General features: G+C 41.1%; 1 protein-coding gene across 21 annotated transcripts in view; it reads right to left on the bottom strand.

Annotated features, from left to right (window-relative positions):
- Positions 1 to 17232, bottom strand: part of rims1a (regulating synaptic membrane exocytosis 1a) — an 857383-nt gene that overhangs the window by 266620 nt on the left and 573531 nt on the right. For 18 of the 21 annotated variants that reach the window (XR_015753101.1, XR_015753102.1, XM_087979575.1 and 15 more), the window contains 2 exons: positions 6758 to 6929; positions 906 to 1089 (listed from right to left, as the gene is read on the bottom strand). Coding sequence is in view for 19 of the 21 variants with exons in the window: in XM_087979575.1 (XP_087835701.1) it covers positions 906 to 1089; positions 6758 to 6929 (356 nt within the window). In the remaining 2 variants the exon portion in view is untranslated. The remainder of the gene's footprint in view (positions 1 to 905; positions 1090 to 6757; positions 6930 to 17232) is intronic. The other 3 variants (XM_087979621.1, XM_043681872.2, XM_043681993.2) reach the window with 1 other exon arrangement.

Raw genomic sequence — 17232 nt, 5'->3', positions numbered from 1 at the left:
GCATTTGTATTTACCATTTGACATTCTTAGTTACCTGGAATCTCTCTCCATATAAATTCTGTGCCTCTCGGCTTCCCTCCATTTCACCTTATAAAGCAGCAGTGCTCCAAAGGCTTGTGATGAAACAAGCCTGTTTAGTGTGACCTGGTGTCCCATGATTTCTAATTTTGAAGCAATGAAGTTGATTTTTGTTTGGAATTTTAGAAAACCTTAACTAGATTTTACATGGGTGATTAATGGAAAAAATCTCTGACATGGAATGTTTAAAAGAAGCCTCATAAGACTGACAAATATACTTATTAGTTAGATAAATATTATTTACTTAATGAGAAACTAATATTTAATTGCTTTCTGAAATAATGTATTAGTAATGCAAAACTGAATTACACGAGTGTATTCAATGTGTTTATCTAAAATTCCACAGAACTGGAAAACAATTAATTTAAATAATTTAGATCTATTATTAAAAGAACCAAGATAGGAATCACAAGTGAACATTAAGTGCTGTTACCCAAGTATCTCCTTCTGGATCCCTTTGTTTAACAGTTCTTAAAATATTGTAAGAAATGAATTACAATAATATTAATAGTTATTTGGTAGTACAAAGCTTGACTATTGCTGATAAAAGACAAATTTCATCAGTTTTTTGTTTTAATTCTGGTGAAAGTTAAAAACCTTCTTCAAAATGGGTCTTTTCAGTAACACAATTACATTTTTGATTAGGAAAAAAAAAGTCTCCTGCCTAGGAAAATATAAATGTCATTTTATTTTACCAGAGTGACTTCAAGCAAATGTCATAGCCAACGTAGTTCATAATCAATAGAAGAGTTGCTGTATTCTATGCTGTGAACTTACTTAAGAAAATAGCGTCAAGACTGATAAAATTATATTTATAAACAACCTACTTTGTAGCCTTTTACTAGGACTTTCTCCATGGACATGGCGCCGTGGCATATATGGCGATGGCTGAGGCAAAGGTAGTGAAGATACATCATGCGTCTGAAGTTTGTACCAGTGCGGTTCATCATCCAGCAAGGCTGTCTCCAACTCTATAAGGATCTGCAAAAATGCAACAATGTCTACACCACTCTGAAATGTTGCAGACAAACTCTATGAAAGAGGTGGATAAATAACTAATTCAGAGTAGAATGCAGGATTAGAAGGTTATGTGATAAGGAGGATACATTTATAGAAGGGGTTTTATAGAAATAAAACATATCAATGAAAACAATTTAATTAAACTAAATGTAGATTATCAACATTATTATTGGGCAATAGTTGAACTAATCACCACACCACTAAGGAGAATCCCTTGAAGAAATTGACCCTTTAGATAGATTCACTGTTGAACAGAGACTCTGTTGCTTTCTCTGTGGATGTAAAACAGGCCATGCCAGTATTTTGAAGGAAAATGCACCAATGCTTCTTCAATGCTTCTTCTTCCAAAACTGTTGACCACTTTTATCTAGAAGGACAAGGGTGGCAGATGTATTCAACACCCCATCAACTGCAAGCTCCCCTCCAAGCTATTCACCTTGACTTGGAAATATATCACTGATTCTTCAGTGTCAATGGGTCAAATTCTTGGAACTCCCTTCCTAACAGCATTGTGTGTATTCCTACACCCCAAAGAGTGCAGTAATTCAAGAAGGAAACACAGTATGTGAAGAATAAGAGAATGATCAGAAAGACGGTAGGGCCGATCAGGGATAGTGGTGAGAACTTGCGCCTGGAATCTTGAGAGGAAGGGGAGGCTCTAAATGAGTTTTTTGCTTCATATTCATTTTGTTGATAGTGAGAACACTGTGGACCAGGTTAATAGGCTTGAACAGGCTGATATTAAGAAGGTGGATGTGCTGGAAATTCTAGGAAGTATCAAAATAGATAAGTCCCCAGGGCCAGATCAGATGTATCCAAGGTTACTATGGGAAGCGAGGAATGGAACTGCTGCATCTCTGGCAATAATTGTTACATCCTCACTCTGCATGGGAGTAGGACTGGATGATTGGAGGGAGGCGAATGTTGTTCTTCTGTCCAAAAAAGGGAATAAGGAAATCCCATGAATTATAGACTAGTCAGTCTTACGCCCGTCGTAAGCAAGATATTGGAAAGGATTCTGAGAGATAGGGTTTATGACTATTTGGAAAAATATAATTTGATTAAAGATAGTCTGCATTGCTTTGTGAAGGGCAGGTCATGCCTCACAAGTTTTATTGAGTTCTTTGAGGATATGACGAGACAAGTTGACAAAAATCGAGCAGTGGACTTCAGTAAGGAATTTGATAAAGTTCCCCATGATAGGCTCATTCAGAGAGTTAGGAGGTACTAGATACAGGGAAATTTGGCTGTCTGGATACAGAATTGGCTGGTCGAAAGAAGACCAGAGAGAAGCGGATGGAAAATATTCCACTTAGAGGTTGGTGACCAGTGCTGTCTCGCAGGGATCTGTTCTTGAGCTCTGCTCTTTGTAGTTTTTATAAATGAGTTGGATGAAGAAGTGGAAGGATGGGTTAGTAAGTCTGCCGATGACACAAAAATCGGTGGTGTCGTAGATAGTGTCAAGGGTGTTGCAGGCTACAAGACATTGACAGGATGCAGAGCTGAGCTAAGAAGTGACAGATGGAGTTCAAACTGGATAAATGTGAAATGATTCATTTTGGAAGGTTGAATTTGAGTGCTGAGTACAGGGTTAAAGACAGGATTCTTGGCATTGTGGAACATAGAACATAGAACAATACAGCACAGAACAGGCCCTTTGGCCCACGAGGTTGTGCCGAACATTTGTCCTAGCTTAAGCACTATCTATGTACCTATCCAATTGCCGCTTAAAGGTCACCAATGACTCTGCCACTCCCACAGGCAGTGTATTCCATGCCCCCACCACTGTCTGGGTAAAGAACCTACCCCTGACATCCCCCCTATATCTTCCACCCTTCACCTTAAATTTATGTCCCCTTGTAACACTCTGTTGTACCTGGGGAAAAAGTCTCTGACTGTCTACTCTATCTATTCCCCTGATCATCTTATAAACCTCTATCAAGTCACCCCTCATCCTTCGCCTTTCCAATGTGAAAAGGCCTAGCACTCTCAACCTATCCTCGTACGACCTATTCTCCATTCCAGGCAACATCCTGGTAAATCTCCTCTGCACCCTCTCCAAAGCTTCCACATCTTTCCTAAAGTGAGGCGACCAGAACTGCACATAGTACTCTAAATATGGCCTTACCAAGGTCCTGTACAGCTGCAACATCACCTCACGACTCTTGAATTCAATCCCTCTGCTAGTGAACGCTAATACACCATAGGCCTTCTTACAAGCTCTATCCACCTGAGGGGCAACTTTCAAAGAGCTATGAACATAGACCCCAAGATCCCTCTGCTCCTCCACCTTACTAAGAACCCTACCCTGTATTCTGCATTCTTATTTGTCCTTCCAACACTTGACAGGGTTGAACTCCATCTGCCACTCCTCAGCCCAGCTCTGCATCATGTCTAAGTCCCTTTGCAGTCGACAACAGCCCTCCTCACTATCCACAACTCCACCAATCTTCGTGTCGTCTGCAAATTTACTGACCCAACCCTCGACTCCCTCTTCCAAGTCATTAATAAAATAAAGTGGAGGAACAGCGGGATCTTGGTGTCCATGTATATAGATCCCTCAAAGTTGCTATCCATGTTGATGGAGTTGTTAAGAAGGCCTATGATGTTTTGGCTTTCGTTAATGGGGGATTGAGTTTAAGAGCTGTGAGGTTTAGCTGCAGCTCTGTAAAACCCTGGTTAAACCACACTTGGAATATTATGTCCAGTTCTGGTCGCCTCATTCTCTGAAGGATTATAGATGCTTTAGAGAGGGTGCAGAGGACATTTATCAGGATGCTGCCTGAATTGGAGGTCATGTCTTATAAAGAAAGGTTGAGTGAGCTAGGGCTTTTCACACTGGAGAGAAGAGGTGACTTGACAGAGGTGTACAATGTAATAAGAGACATACATTGAGTAGATAGCCAGAGACTTTTCCCCGGGGCAGAAATGGCTGTCACCATGGGTCATAATTTTAAGGTGATTGGAGGAAGGTATAGGTGGATGCATGGAATACACTGCCAGTAGTGGCAGTAGATTCAGAAACATTAAGGACATTTAGGTGACTGCTGGACAAGCACATGGACAGCAGTAATTTAAGGGGTGTATAGGTTTGGTTGATCTTAGCTTAAGGTAAGCGCTCAGCATAACATCGTGGGCCGAAGGGCCTAAACTAGAACAAAGATCAAAGAAAATTTACAGCCCAGGAACAGGCCCTTCGGCTCTCCAAGCCTTAACCGATCCAAATGTACTATCTAAACCTGTCGGTCAATTCCTAAACATCTATATCCCTCTGCTCCCCACCTACTCATGCATCTGTCTAGATCCATCTTAAATGAATCTACCGTGCCTGCCTCTACTACCTCTCCTGGCAACACATCCCAGATGCCCACCACCTTCTGTGTGAAGTACTTGCCGGGTGTATCCCCCTTGAACTTTTCACCTCTCACCTTGAAAGCATGACCTCTTGTTACCGAATTCTTCACCCTGGGAAAAAGCTTGTCTCTATCCACCCTGTCTATACCCTTGACGATTTTGTAAACCTCAATCAGGTCGCCCCTCAATCTCCTTTTTTCTAATGAAAATAAACCTAACCTACTCAACCTCTCTTCATAGCTAGCACTTTCCATACCAGACAATATCCTCGTAAACCTTCTCTGCACCCTCTCCAAAGCGTCCACATCCTTTTGGTAATGTGGCAACCAGAACTGTACACAGTATTCTAAATGCGGCCGAACCAATGTCTTGTACAATGTTCACATGACTTTCCAGCTCTTATACCGAATACCCCGTCCAACGAAGGCAAGCATACTATATGCCTTCTTGACCACTCTATCCACCTATGCAGCGACCTTCAGGGTACAATGGATCTGCACTCCCAGATCTTTCTGTCCATCAACTTTTCCGTTCATTGTATAATTCATTCTCGAATTAATCTTGTCTAAATGCATCACCTCACATTTGTCTGGATTGAAATCCATCTGCCACTTTTCTGCCCAACTCTCCAGTCTATCTATATCCTCCTGTATTCTTTGACAGTCGCTTATACTTTCTGCTACTCTACCAATCTGCAAACTTACTGTTCAGACCACAAATGCCCTCTTACACATCATTTTTGTATATCACAAACAACAGTGGTCCCAGCACTGATCCCTGTGGAACACCACTGGTCACCTTTCTCCATTTCAAGAAACTCCCTTCAATTACTACTCTCTGTTTCCTGTTGTTCAACCAGTTCTTTATCCACCTAGCTAGAACATCCTGCACACCATGTGACTTCACTTTCTCCATTAGTCTACTATGGGGAACCTTATCAAATGCCTTACTAAATTCCATGTATATAAAAGCCCTTCTTTTATCTATCAACTTGGTCACTTCCTCGAAGAACTCTATTAAGTTGGTAAGGCATGATCTCCTCCGCACAAAACCATGTTGCCTATCACTGATAAGCCCATTCTTTTCTAAATATAAATAGATCCTATCCCTCAGTACTCTCTCCAGCAACTTTCCCACCACCGATGTCAGGCTCACTAGTCTGTCGTTACCCGGAATATCCCTACTACCCTTCTTGTATGGGGGACAACATGAGCAACCTTCCAGTCCTCCGGCAGCTCACCTATATTTAAGGATGCCGCAAAGATATCTGTCAGGGCCCCAGCTATTTCCTCTCTTGCCTCCCTCAGCAACCTGGGATAGATCCCATCCGGTCTTAATAACCTCTAGCCTACCCAACACATCTTCCCTGTGCTATGTTCTATGTACTACTACCTTTTCCAGGGCAATGAAGGAGGGACAATTCAGGGTGGCCCAGCTAGTAATACCCACATTGCATTAATAAATTGAAAAAGAACAAGGAATTTATCCCCATATTCTGAAAGATATTTATCCCTCAATGAAGATTACAAAACAAAGATTATCAGATCTGTTGGAAACTGCTGTTCATAAATTGGCTCCTGTGATTTCAGCATTATAACAACAGTTACATTTCAAACTGGCTGCACTGATGGTCAGAAATCCTGCAGGGTGCTAATATAAACACCAATTTTTCCTCAAATTTCTTTGTCTACAAACAGGGCAGCACATGTTGGCTCAGTGGTTAGCACTGCTGCCTCACAGAGCCAGGGACCCCAGTTCAATTCCAGCATCGGGTGACAGTTTGTATGAGTTTGCGCATATTTCCCATGTCTGTGTGGGTTACCTCCAGGTGCACCAGTTTCCTCCCGCAATCCAAAGATGTGCAGGTTAGGTGAATTGGCCATGTTAAATTACCCGTAGTATTTAGGCATGCATAAAATAGATGCATTCGTCAGGGATTAAATGTAGAGTAAAAGAGTGGAGGAATGGGTCTGGGTAGGTTACTGTTCAAAGAATCGGTGTGGAGTTGTTGGGCCAAAGTGGTCTGTTTCCACACTGTAGGGATTCTATGATTATAAATGGAATGGAGAATCACTGATTTATTCTTGCTGCGAGATCAAACAAAGACCTTTGGGAAACAGTAAGATCCAATAACCTGTTTCTGAAGTGACATTTTTGCCTGATTGATGACCAGACCATGTAGATAAGCTGAAGCTGGATACTGCTGCGTGTTTAAAATTCTCCAGTCACAGCTTCTGAACGTCTGATCATTACCTGGACTGTTTTTAGCATAAAGACATAGTAGGAATTAAAGCACATCTTTTACCTCTCCGAGAAATTCACTTTCTTCCTCTTGTATTCGAGGCTGATCCCATAGCGTGATTTCCAACATGCGTTCTCGAAAGTCTCTCCGATGTACATGAGAATAGACAAATGTTTGATTCCATTTTGGTTCTGAGCTTCTCTTCACGGTTTTGGTCCTCCGTTTACTCTTGTCACTGACCATTAAAATATACAGTTCAATTATTTTACATTTCTGATGACTTCTTTTTAGAACAGTCTCAGTTTAGATCTCAGTTGAGTAATCAACATTTAAAATACAAAACAAGACAAAACTACAGTTCATTTTATATGTTCTAATTTTTATAGTCAGTAAATAACCAATTGTGTGTTAAACATGTTGTGAAAACAACTTAACTGGTCTACAATTAAAATAAGTTGTCCTGAAGATTTCCAAAAATAACATGTTTTTCTGTATTTGGGATAGAAGATTGAAACCATAATTGCTCAGTGAAGAGATTTACATTCAATTACCCAGCCTGAGTGAACCCCACTGTAATACCTCTATCTCTGAGCGAGGATGCCGGATCAAGTCTTATCAGCCCCTGAATTTTAACATAATAGGTTGATTAATACATATCAATTGCCTAGTCTCTTTATATCTTCATAAACTAGTAACCTAGCTGTCATTAATTTTATTTGCTCCTTTACCCTGTTTCCTTCTTTGGGCCTACTGGAGATTAACAAAGAGGTCTGTTTCAGTACTGTGCCTCATTATGGAGTAAACACTGACCAATGTACTAAGGTTTATCAATTATCAATAATTTAAGAAATGTGACAATCGATTTTATAAATACCTTTGCCCCAGATGTTTACCACTGAACCTTTCTAATGCCTTACTGCTACGTAAGACTTTGTAACAGCACATGAAGGATTTCCAATTACAACAGGTACTGTCAGAAGTTTGGAAGAAATAAATCATATGCATAAAGCACATACTGGATGTGGAACTGTCTGCAACATATGAGGAGCAGAAAAGTGGGTTTAAAGTAGCTCACTATAGAAAAATATCACAACTGACCTCTAGTCTGTTTGGCTAATTAATGTTCAAAGTTTGGGTAAAGATTTGTAGCTCGGGTGCTCGTTGTTGTGGTTCTGATCGCCGAGCTGGAAATTTTTGTTGCAAACGTTTCGTCCCCTGTCTAGGTGACATCCTCAGTGCTTGGGAGCCTCCTGTGAAGCGCTTCTGTGGTGTTTCCTCCGGCATTTATAGTGGCCTGTCCCTGCCGTTTCCGGTTGTCAGTTTCAGCTGTCCGCTGTAGTGGCCGGTATATTGGGTCCAGGTCGATGTGTTTGTTGATGGAGTTTGTGGATGAGTGCCATGTTTCTAGGAATTCCCTGGATGTTCTTTGTTTGGCTTGCCCTATAATGGTAGTGTTGTCCCAGTCGGACAACACTATCATTATAGGGCAAGCCAAACAAAGAACATCCAGGGAATTCCTAGAAGCATGGCACTCATCCACAAACTCCATCAACAAACACATCGACCTGGACCCAATATACCGGCCACTACAGCGGACAGCTGAAACTGACAACTGGAAGCGGCAGGGACAGGCCACTATAAATGCCAGAGGAAACACCACAGAAGCGCTTCACAGGAGGCTCCCAAGCACTGAGGATGTCACCTAGACAGGGGACGAAACGTTTGCAACAAAAACTTTCAGCTCGGCGAACAGAACCACAACAATGGCTAATTAATAGCTCATAGCATTCCCTTTCACATGAGCAAAAACCACGAACCACACATTCACTATGTGCTCACAGCCCTTCAGTGTTTTTGTTTTGTTCCACAAATCCAGCCTAATCTGGAACTTCAAATGTTTTTGTCCTATTTGCAATAACCTTTAAATTACATTCACTTATGCAGCCTCATGATTCAATAAGGTCACACCTTTGATTTTTTCTGAGAGATACCCTGAAATGAAAAACTTATGAGCAGTCTGCACCATGCCTTCTGAATGTCTTGGTGGTCATACATGTACACAGCTGATAAGAAACAATTACTTGATGACTAATCCTGGAAAGAAATTTTATAACATCATAACTCTGTAAAGTTAAAAATCTCACATCACCAGGTTATAGTCAAACAGGTTTATTTGGAAGCACTAGCTTTCAGAGCATCACTCCTCCATCAGTTAACTAGTGGGGCAGTATCATAAGGCACATAATTTATAGCAAAAGATCATAGTATCATGCAACTTATGTGATATATTGAACACATGTAGATTGCTATTAAGTCTGTCATCTTTCAGAATGGGTTGTAGGTATCAATTCATTAATACATAAATCCCAGAACTTCTTTCAATTCACATTCCTGAAATAACTTAAAGTTTTATCTTAAAAAAGTGACATCTCAGCTCAGACAATGCATTAAAGGTAATAGGTTACAGTCAGTCTGTATTCCAAACTTGAGTCACACTGGTTCTATTTCCAAAGGAGGAATTTATAAAATTCCACATGGATTGACTGCCTAGAGATTGTGCACTTTTTTGTACAAAATAGAATGTATCTGCAAATCCAATTCTGCAAATACAACTTCACCATATAGACTTACATGTGCACGTGCATGCATGTGAGGGAGAGAGAATGTATTTGTGAGAGAGAATGTGTGCATGTGAATGTGTATGTGAGAGTGTGTACGTGAGAATATGTACGTGACAGTGTGTATGCGAGAGTGTGTATGCGAGAGTGTGTACGTGCATTTGCTTGATAGAATGTGTGCGTGAGTGTAATGGAGTATAAGCCTGTGAGAGGGTGTGCACATGGGTGAGAATGTGTTTGAGAGACATAGTTAAAAATCACACAACACCAGGTTATAGTTCAACAGGTTTATTTGGAAGCACTAGCTTTTGGAGGGCTCTGAAAGCTAGTGCTTCTAAATAAACCTGATGGACTATAACCTGGTGTTGTGTGATTTTTAACTTTGTACACTCCAGTCCAACACCGGCACCTCCAAATCTGAGAGACATGCACACTCAACATTGGAATACAGAGAGATTGTAACTTCATACCTTTAATGCATTGTCTGAGCTGAGATGTCACCTTTCTTTTATAAAACCTTAAGTTATCATGGCAATGTGAATAGAAAAAGCTGTGGGATTTACATATTAATGAATCAATACCCGCAACCCAATCTAAAAGATGAAAGACTTAACAGCAATCTACGTGTGTTCAATATATAACATTAGTTGCATGACACTATGATCTTTTGCTATAAATTCTGGGTCTTATGATCCTGCCCCATTAGATACCCGATGAAGGAGTGGTGCTCTGAAAGCTAGTACTTCCAAATAAACCTGTTGGACTATTACCTGGTGTTGTGTGATCCCATTCTGGAGTTCTCCATTGTGAGCGGCACGGTGGCACAGTGGTTAGCACTGCTGCCTCACAGTGTTAGAGACCCGGGTTCAATTCCCGCCTCAGGCAACTGTCTGTGTGGAGTTTGCACATTCTCCCTGCGTCTGCATGAGTTTCCTCCCACAGTCCAAAAATGTGCAGGTTAGGTGAATTGGCCATGCTAAATTGCCAGTACTGTTAGGTGAAGGGGTAAATATAGGGGGTGGGTTGCTCTTCGGAGGGTCGGTGTGGACTTGTTGGGCCGAAGGGCCTGTTTCCACACTGTAAGTAATCTAATCAAAAATTATTGAAGCACTTCTATCCAACATGTTCCATTCCTTCATTGTGTTGCCTAATAACCATGTCTCTTCTAAATAAACATTTTACCTGGCAAATCCTACTTTATATCAACATGTCCTCACAACAGACTTTATCTGGGTGAATCGATATTATACACTGTCCTGGCTACGACATTCTGCCTGAGGTCTCTGAGATTTGATATTGCCTCATCAAAACATTTTGAATTGTATTTTATATACCTTTTATTATAAAACAAAATTTCCATTGTTTAGTTTCATATTTTTTAAATGTATAACCTTGAACCTATGAATATGAAACTGGGCTAAGGCCAATTATATCAAAGTTCAGCAGGAGCTTGGAAATGTGGATGGGGGGCAACTATTTCAAGGGAAGTCCACATTTGATATGTGGGAGGCTTTCAAAGATAGGTTGAAGGTAGTGTCCCTTTGAAAACAAGGGATAGGAAAGGCAAGATTTGTGAACCATGGATAACAGGAGAAATCGTGCTACTAGCCAAGAGGAAAATGGAAGTGTACATAAGGTCCAAGCAGCTAAGAACAGAACGGTCCTTGGAAGAATATCAGGAGAGTAGGACCAATCTTAAACGAGGAATCAAGCGGGCTAAAAGGAGTCATGAAATAGCTATGGCGAGCATAATTAAGGAGAATCTCAAAGCCGTTTATTCATATAGAAGAAGCAAGAGGGTGACTAGAGAAAGGGTTGGTACACTAAAGGATAAGGAAAGAAGGTGGTATGTCAAGCTTGAGAAAATGGGTGAGATTCTCAATGATTACTTTGCATCAATGTTCACTGAGGAGACGGACATGATAAATGTTGAGATTAGAGATAGAAGTTTGTTTACTCTGGATCACATTGACATAAGGAAGGAGGATGTGTTGGGTAGGCTAAAGGATATTAAGTGGACAAATCCCCAGGACCGGATGGGATCTATCCCAGGTTGCTGAGGGTGGCACGAGAGGATCATGCCTTACCAACTTAATAGAGTTCTTCGAGGAAGTGATAGATGAAGGAAGGGCTATAGATGTAATATACATGAACTTTAATAAGGCATTTTATAAGGTTCCCCATGGTAAACTAATGGAGAAAATGAAGTCACATGGTATGCAGGGTTGTTCTAGTTAGGTGGATAAAGAACTGGTTGTGCAACAGGAAATAGAGAGTAGCAGTTGAAGGAAGTTTCTTTAAATGGAGAAAGATGACCCATGTGTTCCACAGGGATCAGTGCTGGGGCCACTGTTGTTTGTGACATACAAAAATTATCTGAAAGAGGGCATTTGTGGTCTGATCAGTAAGTTTGCAGATGACACGAAGATTGGTGGAGTAGCAGAAAGCATAGGGGGTTGTCAAAGAATACAGGAGAATATAGATAAACTGGAGAGATGGGCGGAGTGGCAATTGGAGTTCAATCCAAGCAAATGTGAGGCGATGCATTTTGGATGGTCTAATTCTAGAGTGAACTATACTGTAAATGGAAGAGTCTTGAGAAAAGTTGATGAGCAAAGAGATCTGGGAGTTCAGCTCCATTGTACCTTGAAGCTGAATAGAGTGGTCAAGAAGGCATATGGTATGCTTGCCTTTATTGGACAGGATATTGAGTATAAGAGCTGGCAAATCATGTTAAAATTGTACAAGACTTTAGTTCGGCTCCATTTAGAATACTGTGTACAGTTCTGATTTGGAGATGCCAGTGTTGGACTGAGGTGTACAAAGTTAAAAATCACACAAGACCAGGTTATAGTCCAACAGGTTTATTTGGAAGCACGAGCTTTCGGGGTGCTGCTCCTTCATCAGGTGGTTGTGCAGAGTAAGATTGTAAGAGACAGACTTTATAGGAAATGTGTACAGTGTGATGTAACTGAAATTATATATTGAAAAATACCTGGGTTATTTGTTAAGTCTCTCATCTTTTAGTTGCTTTTAGTTCTTTTAAAGCGCAAAGCTTTTTTAAAAAAAGTTACATTCTCAAGTGAATTTTAACAATTGGTGTCATGTCGGCTCAGATAATGTATTGAAGGTGTGAGCTTCCCTGTGTGAGGCTGTCTGTGTTGCAATGGTCAGACTGATTCTAATCTAAAAAACAGATTTACAGAATCTTACATGAATTCATGTGGTTTTTGAACAAAGCAATATGTAATTCTGCAAGTACAAAGTCACCCCACAACTTTTATGAGAATGTGTGCATGTGGATAAGAGTGTGTGTGTGGGGGGGTGGGGCGGGGGAGGCATTGAACTATGCACACACAGACAGACGGACGCACACAGACACTCTCTCCCAACACACATACTCTCACGCAGACCCTCTCTCATCTACTCACATACACTCCCACACATACACTCTCACAGATTTATAGCCCTTTACACTCACACTCTCACACATACATGCACTCTGTCACAGACACTCATAAGCCCCCCCACCCCACACACACATACACATACAAGTTTGTGGGGTGAATTTGTACTTGCAGAATTACATTTTACTTTGTTCAAAAACTGCATAAATCCATGTAAGATTTTGTAAATCCATTTTTTAGATTAGAATCAGTCTGACCATTTTGGCACAGACAGCCTCACGCAGGGAAGCAAACACCTTCAATCTGGGTTGACATGACACCAATTGTTAAAGTTCATTTGAGAATGCAACTTTTTTAAAAAACTTTGTGATTTACATATGAAAGAACTGAAACCAACATGATCATTCTAAAAGATGAGAGACTTAACAAACAATCCAGGTCTTTTTCAATATATAATTTCAGTTACATCACACTGTAAACTTCTGATATAAATTCTGTATCATACAATCTTACTCTCCATAAGATTGTATGGATGAAAGAGCAGCACTCTGAAAGCTAGTGCTTCAAAATAAACCTGTTGGACTATAACCTGGTGTGTGATTTTTAACTGTGTATAGTTCTGGTCGCCGCTTTACCAAAAGGATGTGGGCGCTTAGGAGCGGGTGCAGAGAAGGTTTACAAGGATGTTGCCTGGTATGGAAGGTGCTGGTTATGAAGAGAGGTTGAGTAGGTTAGGATTGTTTCCATTAGAAAAAAAAAGAGATTGAGGAGGGACCTGATTGAGGTGTACAAAATCATGAAGGGTATAGACAGGGTGGATAGATTAGATTAGATTAGATTCCCTACAGAAACAGGCCCAACAAGTCCAGACCAACCAACTGAAGAGTAACCTACTCAGACCCATTCCCCTACCCTATATTTACCCCGACTCTGGCAATTTAGCATGGCCAATTCACCTGACCTGCTCATCTTTGGATTGTGGGAAGAAACAGAGCACCCTGAGGAAACCCATGCAGACACAGGGAGAATGTGCAAACTCCACACAGACAGTTGCCCGAGGTAGGAATTAAACCCGGGTCGCTGGCGCAGTGAAGCAACAGTATTAGCCACTGAACCATCGTTTTGCCCAAAAGCTTTTTCCTAGGGTGAGGGATTCAATAACGAGCGGTCATGCATTCAAGGTGAAAGATGAAAAGTTTAAGGGAGATACATATGGAAAGTACTTTACACAGAGGATGGTAGGTGCCTGGAACACGTTACCAGCAGAGGTAGTAGAGGCCAGCACGGTAGATTCATTTAAGGTGCGTCTGGACAGTTGCTTGAGTAGGTGGGGAGCAGAAGGATACAGATTCTAAGGAATTGGGATATAGGTTTAGACATTTGATTTGGATTGGCACAGGCTTGGAGGGCCGAAGGGCCAGTTCTTGGGCTTTAAATTTTCTTTGTTCTTTGTATAAAACTTTTCTACTGCTCCATAGCACGGCACCCAGCTTATTGTCTTTCTTAGTCAATGATATAGAACTAACTGGGTGTCATGGACTTTCTGTCATCACTTTCATTCGTTTCCTTATATCTATTCTCTTTTCATTTCCTTTAATCATATACATTTCCTACAAACATCCAATTTCAACAATTTCCATTGCTGTCTATTCCAAACCATTGACATACATATGAAACAAAAGCGAGCCTAGAACTGAACTTAACTTCCAAACCACTTTGCAAAATTTTCAATTCCCTCCTTGGCATTTTTAAACCTTGGCATTTTTTTTGGATTCCACACTTCAACCTCCTCTAGTAAATTCATACACCAAGCGTGACAAAGGCTCTTCTAAAGTCCACATACATTACATTTCCTGCATACACTCTTTAAAGAGAAAGCTTTATTTCAACTGTTTTTTTATAGTTTTCACCTATTTGTCCACTAATACTATTATTAGTACTCAAAGGTGGAAATAAGGGCAAGCAAGACACAGTATGCGGTACCTACTGTGTGATGAAATTAGACTAGACTACAAAAAAAACGACTAATTAATTAACTAACATACTGCTTGGGCAAGATGTGGCATAGCAGGTTGGGAGCCTGGACTACAGAATATAAGAATTTGTGAAAAGAGAAACTGCACCAAGTAAATGTCTCCACCACAAACCATTCTGACTCAGAGTATCAGGAGTTAGGCATTGAATGTAGAAGGTGGGCATCTGTGATAGAGACGAGAAATAGTCGACACAAGCACAAAACCCTAAGGCTTTCTATAGGTATGTTAGGAATAAAAGAATGACTAGGGTAGGAATAGGTCCAGTCAAGGATAGTAGGGGGAAGTTGCGTGTGGAGGCGGAAGAGATTGGGGAGACACTGAATGAATACTTTTCTTCAGTATTCACTCAGGAACAGGGCATTGTTGTCGATGAGAATACTGAGGCACAAATAAGTAGAATGGATGGCTTTGAGGTATGTAGAGAAGAGGTGTTGGAAATCCTGGAAAAGGTGAAAATAGATAAGTCCCCTGGGCCTGATGGCATTTATCCTAGGATTCTCTGGGAAGCAAGGGAGGAGATTGCAGAGCCATTGGCCTTGATTTTTATGTCCTCTTTGTCTACAGGAGTAGTCCCAGAAGACTGGAGGATAGCAAATGTGGTTCCCTTGTTCAAAAAGGGGAGTAGGGATAGCCCTAGTAACTATAGGCCGGTGAGTCTCACTTCTGTTGTGGGCAAAGTCTTAGAGAGAATTGTAAGGGATAGGATTTATGCACATCTGGATAGGAATAATGTGATCAAGGATAGTCAGCATGGTTTTGTGAAGGGCAAGTCGTGCCTCACAAACCTTATTGAATTCTTTGAAAAGGTGACGAAGGAGGTTGATGAGGGGAAAGCGGTAGATGTGGTATATATGGATTTTAGTAAGGCGTTTGATAAGGTTCCCCATGGTAGGCTACTGCAGAAAATACGGAGATATGGCATTGAGGGTGAGTTGGAGGTTTGGATTAGGAATTGGCTGGATGGAAGAAGACAGAGGGTAGTAGTTGATGGCAAAGTTTCTTCATGGAGTGCCGTCACTAGCGGTGTTCCGCAAGGATCTGTTTTGGGACCATTGCTGTTTGTCATTTTTATAAATGACCTGGAAGAGGGGTTAGAAGGTTGGGTGAGCAAGTTTGCGGATGATACGAAAGTCGGAGGAGTTGTTGACAGTGAGGAAGCATGTGGCAGGTTACAGCAGGATATAGAGAAGCTGCAGAGCTGGGCAGAAAGGTGGCAGATGGAATTCAATGTAGCTAAGTGCGAGGTGATTCACTTTGGGAAGAATAACAAAAAGATGGGGTACTGGGCTAATGGTCGGATACTTGGTAGTGTGGATGAGCAGAGGGATCTTGGTGTCCATGTACACAGATCTCTTAAAGTTGCCACCCAGGTAAATAGTGCGGTGAGGAAGGCATATGGCGTACTGGCTTTTATTGGTAGAGGAATTGAGTTCCGGAGTCCTGAGGTCATGATGCAGTTGTATAAGACTCTGGTACGGCCGCATCTGGAATATTGTGTGCAGTTTTGGTCGCCATACTATAGGAAGGATGTGGAGGCATTGGAACGGGTGCAGAGGAGGTTTACCAGGATGTTGCCTGGTATGGAAGGAAAATCGTATGAGGAAAGACTGAGGCACTTGGGGCTGTTTTCACTAGAGAAAAGAAGGTTTAGGGGTGACTTGATTGAGGTGTACAAGATGATTAGGGGGTTAGATAGGGTCGACAGTATGAACCTTTTCCCGCGTATTGAGTCGGGTATTACAAGGGGGCATAGCTTTAAATTAAGGGGGGGTAGATATAGGACTGATGTTAGGGGTAGGTTCTTCACTCAGCGAGTCGTTAGTTCATGGAATGCCCTGCCAGTAACAGCGGTGGACTCTCCCTCTTTATGGGCATTTAAGAGGGCATTGGATAGGTATATGGAGGATAGTGGGTTAGTGTAGTTTAGGTGGGCTTGGATCGGCGCAACATCGAGGGCCCAAGGGCCTGTACTGCGCTGTATTCTTCTATGTTCTATGTTCTATGTTCTAAAATATTCATGGCTGGATATTAAACATTCAACATTTAACACAAGAAAATATATAAGAAATGATAATGAGAGAAAGCAGACAGGTGAAGTAGATGTACTTATTCAGAATAACAAATAGCAGTCATGAAGATGAACACAGCAATCATTAAGATAAAAATAGAATCCATATGAATACAGATAAAAAGATAACATAGGATCCATCATGCTGATAAAGTAGATGACAGACTTCCTTATAATGGAAGGGAGTTGGATGTAGAAATATGTGGTCAAATTCAGATAAGGAGCAGAGGCTTACAGGGGATGTGAAAAAATGTTTTATCACCCAGACGGTGGTGGCAATTTGGAGCACACTGCCTGTAATGGTGGCAGACACAAAAACCCTAATAACATTTAAGAAGTACTTAGATATGCACTTGTGATGCCAAAGCATGCAACCCCATGAATAATCTGCTGGAAAATCAGATAGACT

The sequence above is a fragment of the Chiloscyllium plagiosum genome, unplaced genomic scaffold (genome assembly GCF_037043375.1).
Source record: "Chiloscyllium plagiosum isolate Xiang-an unplaced genomic scaffold, Cpla_swu_hap1 HiC_scaffold_3, whole genome shotgun sequence".
Classification (NCBI taxonomy): Eukaryota; Metazoa; Chordata; class Chondrichthyes; order Orectolobiformes; family Hemiscylliidae; genus Chiloscyllium; species Chiloscyllium plagiosum.
This window is presented reverse-complemented; position numbering and strand designations above follow the sequence as displayed.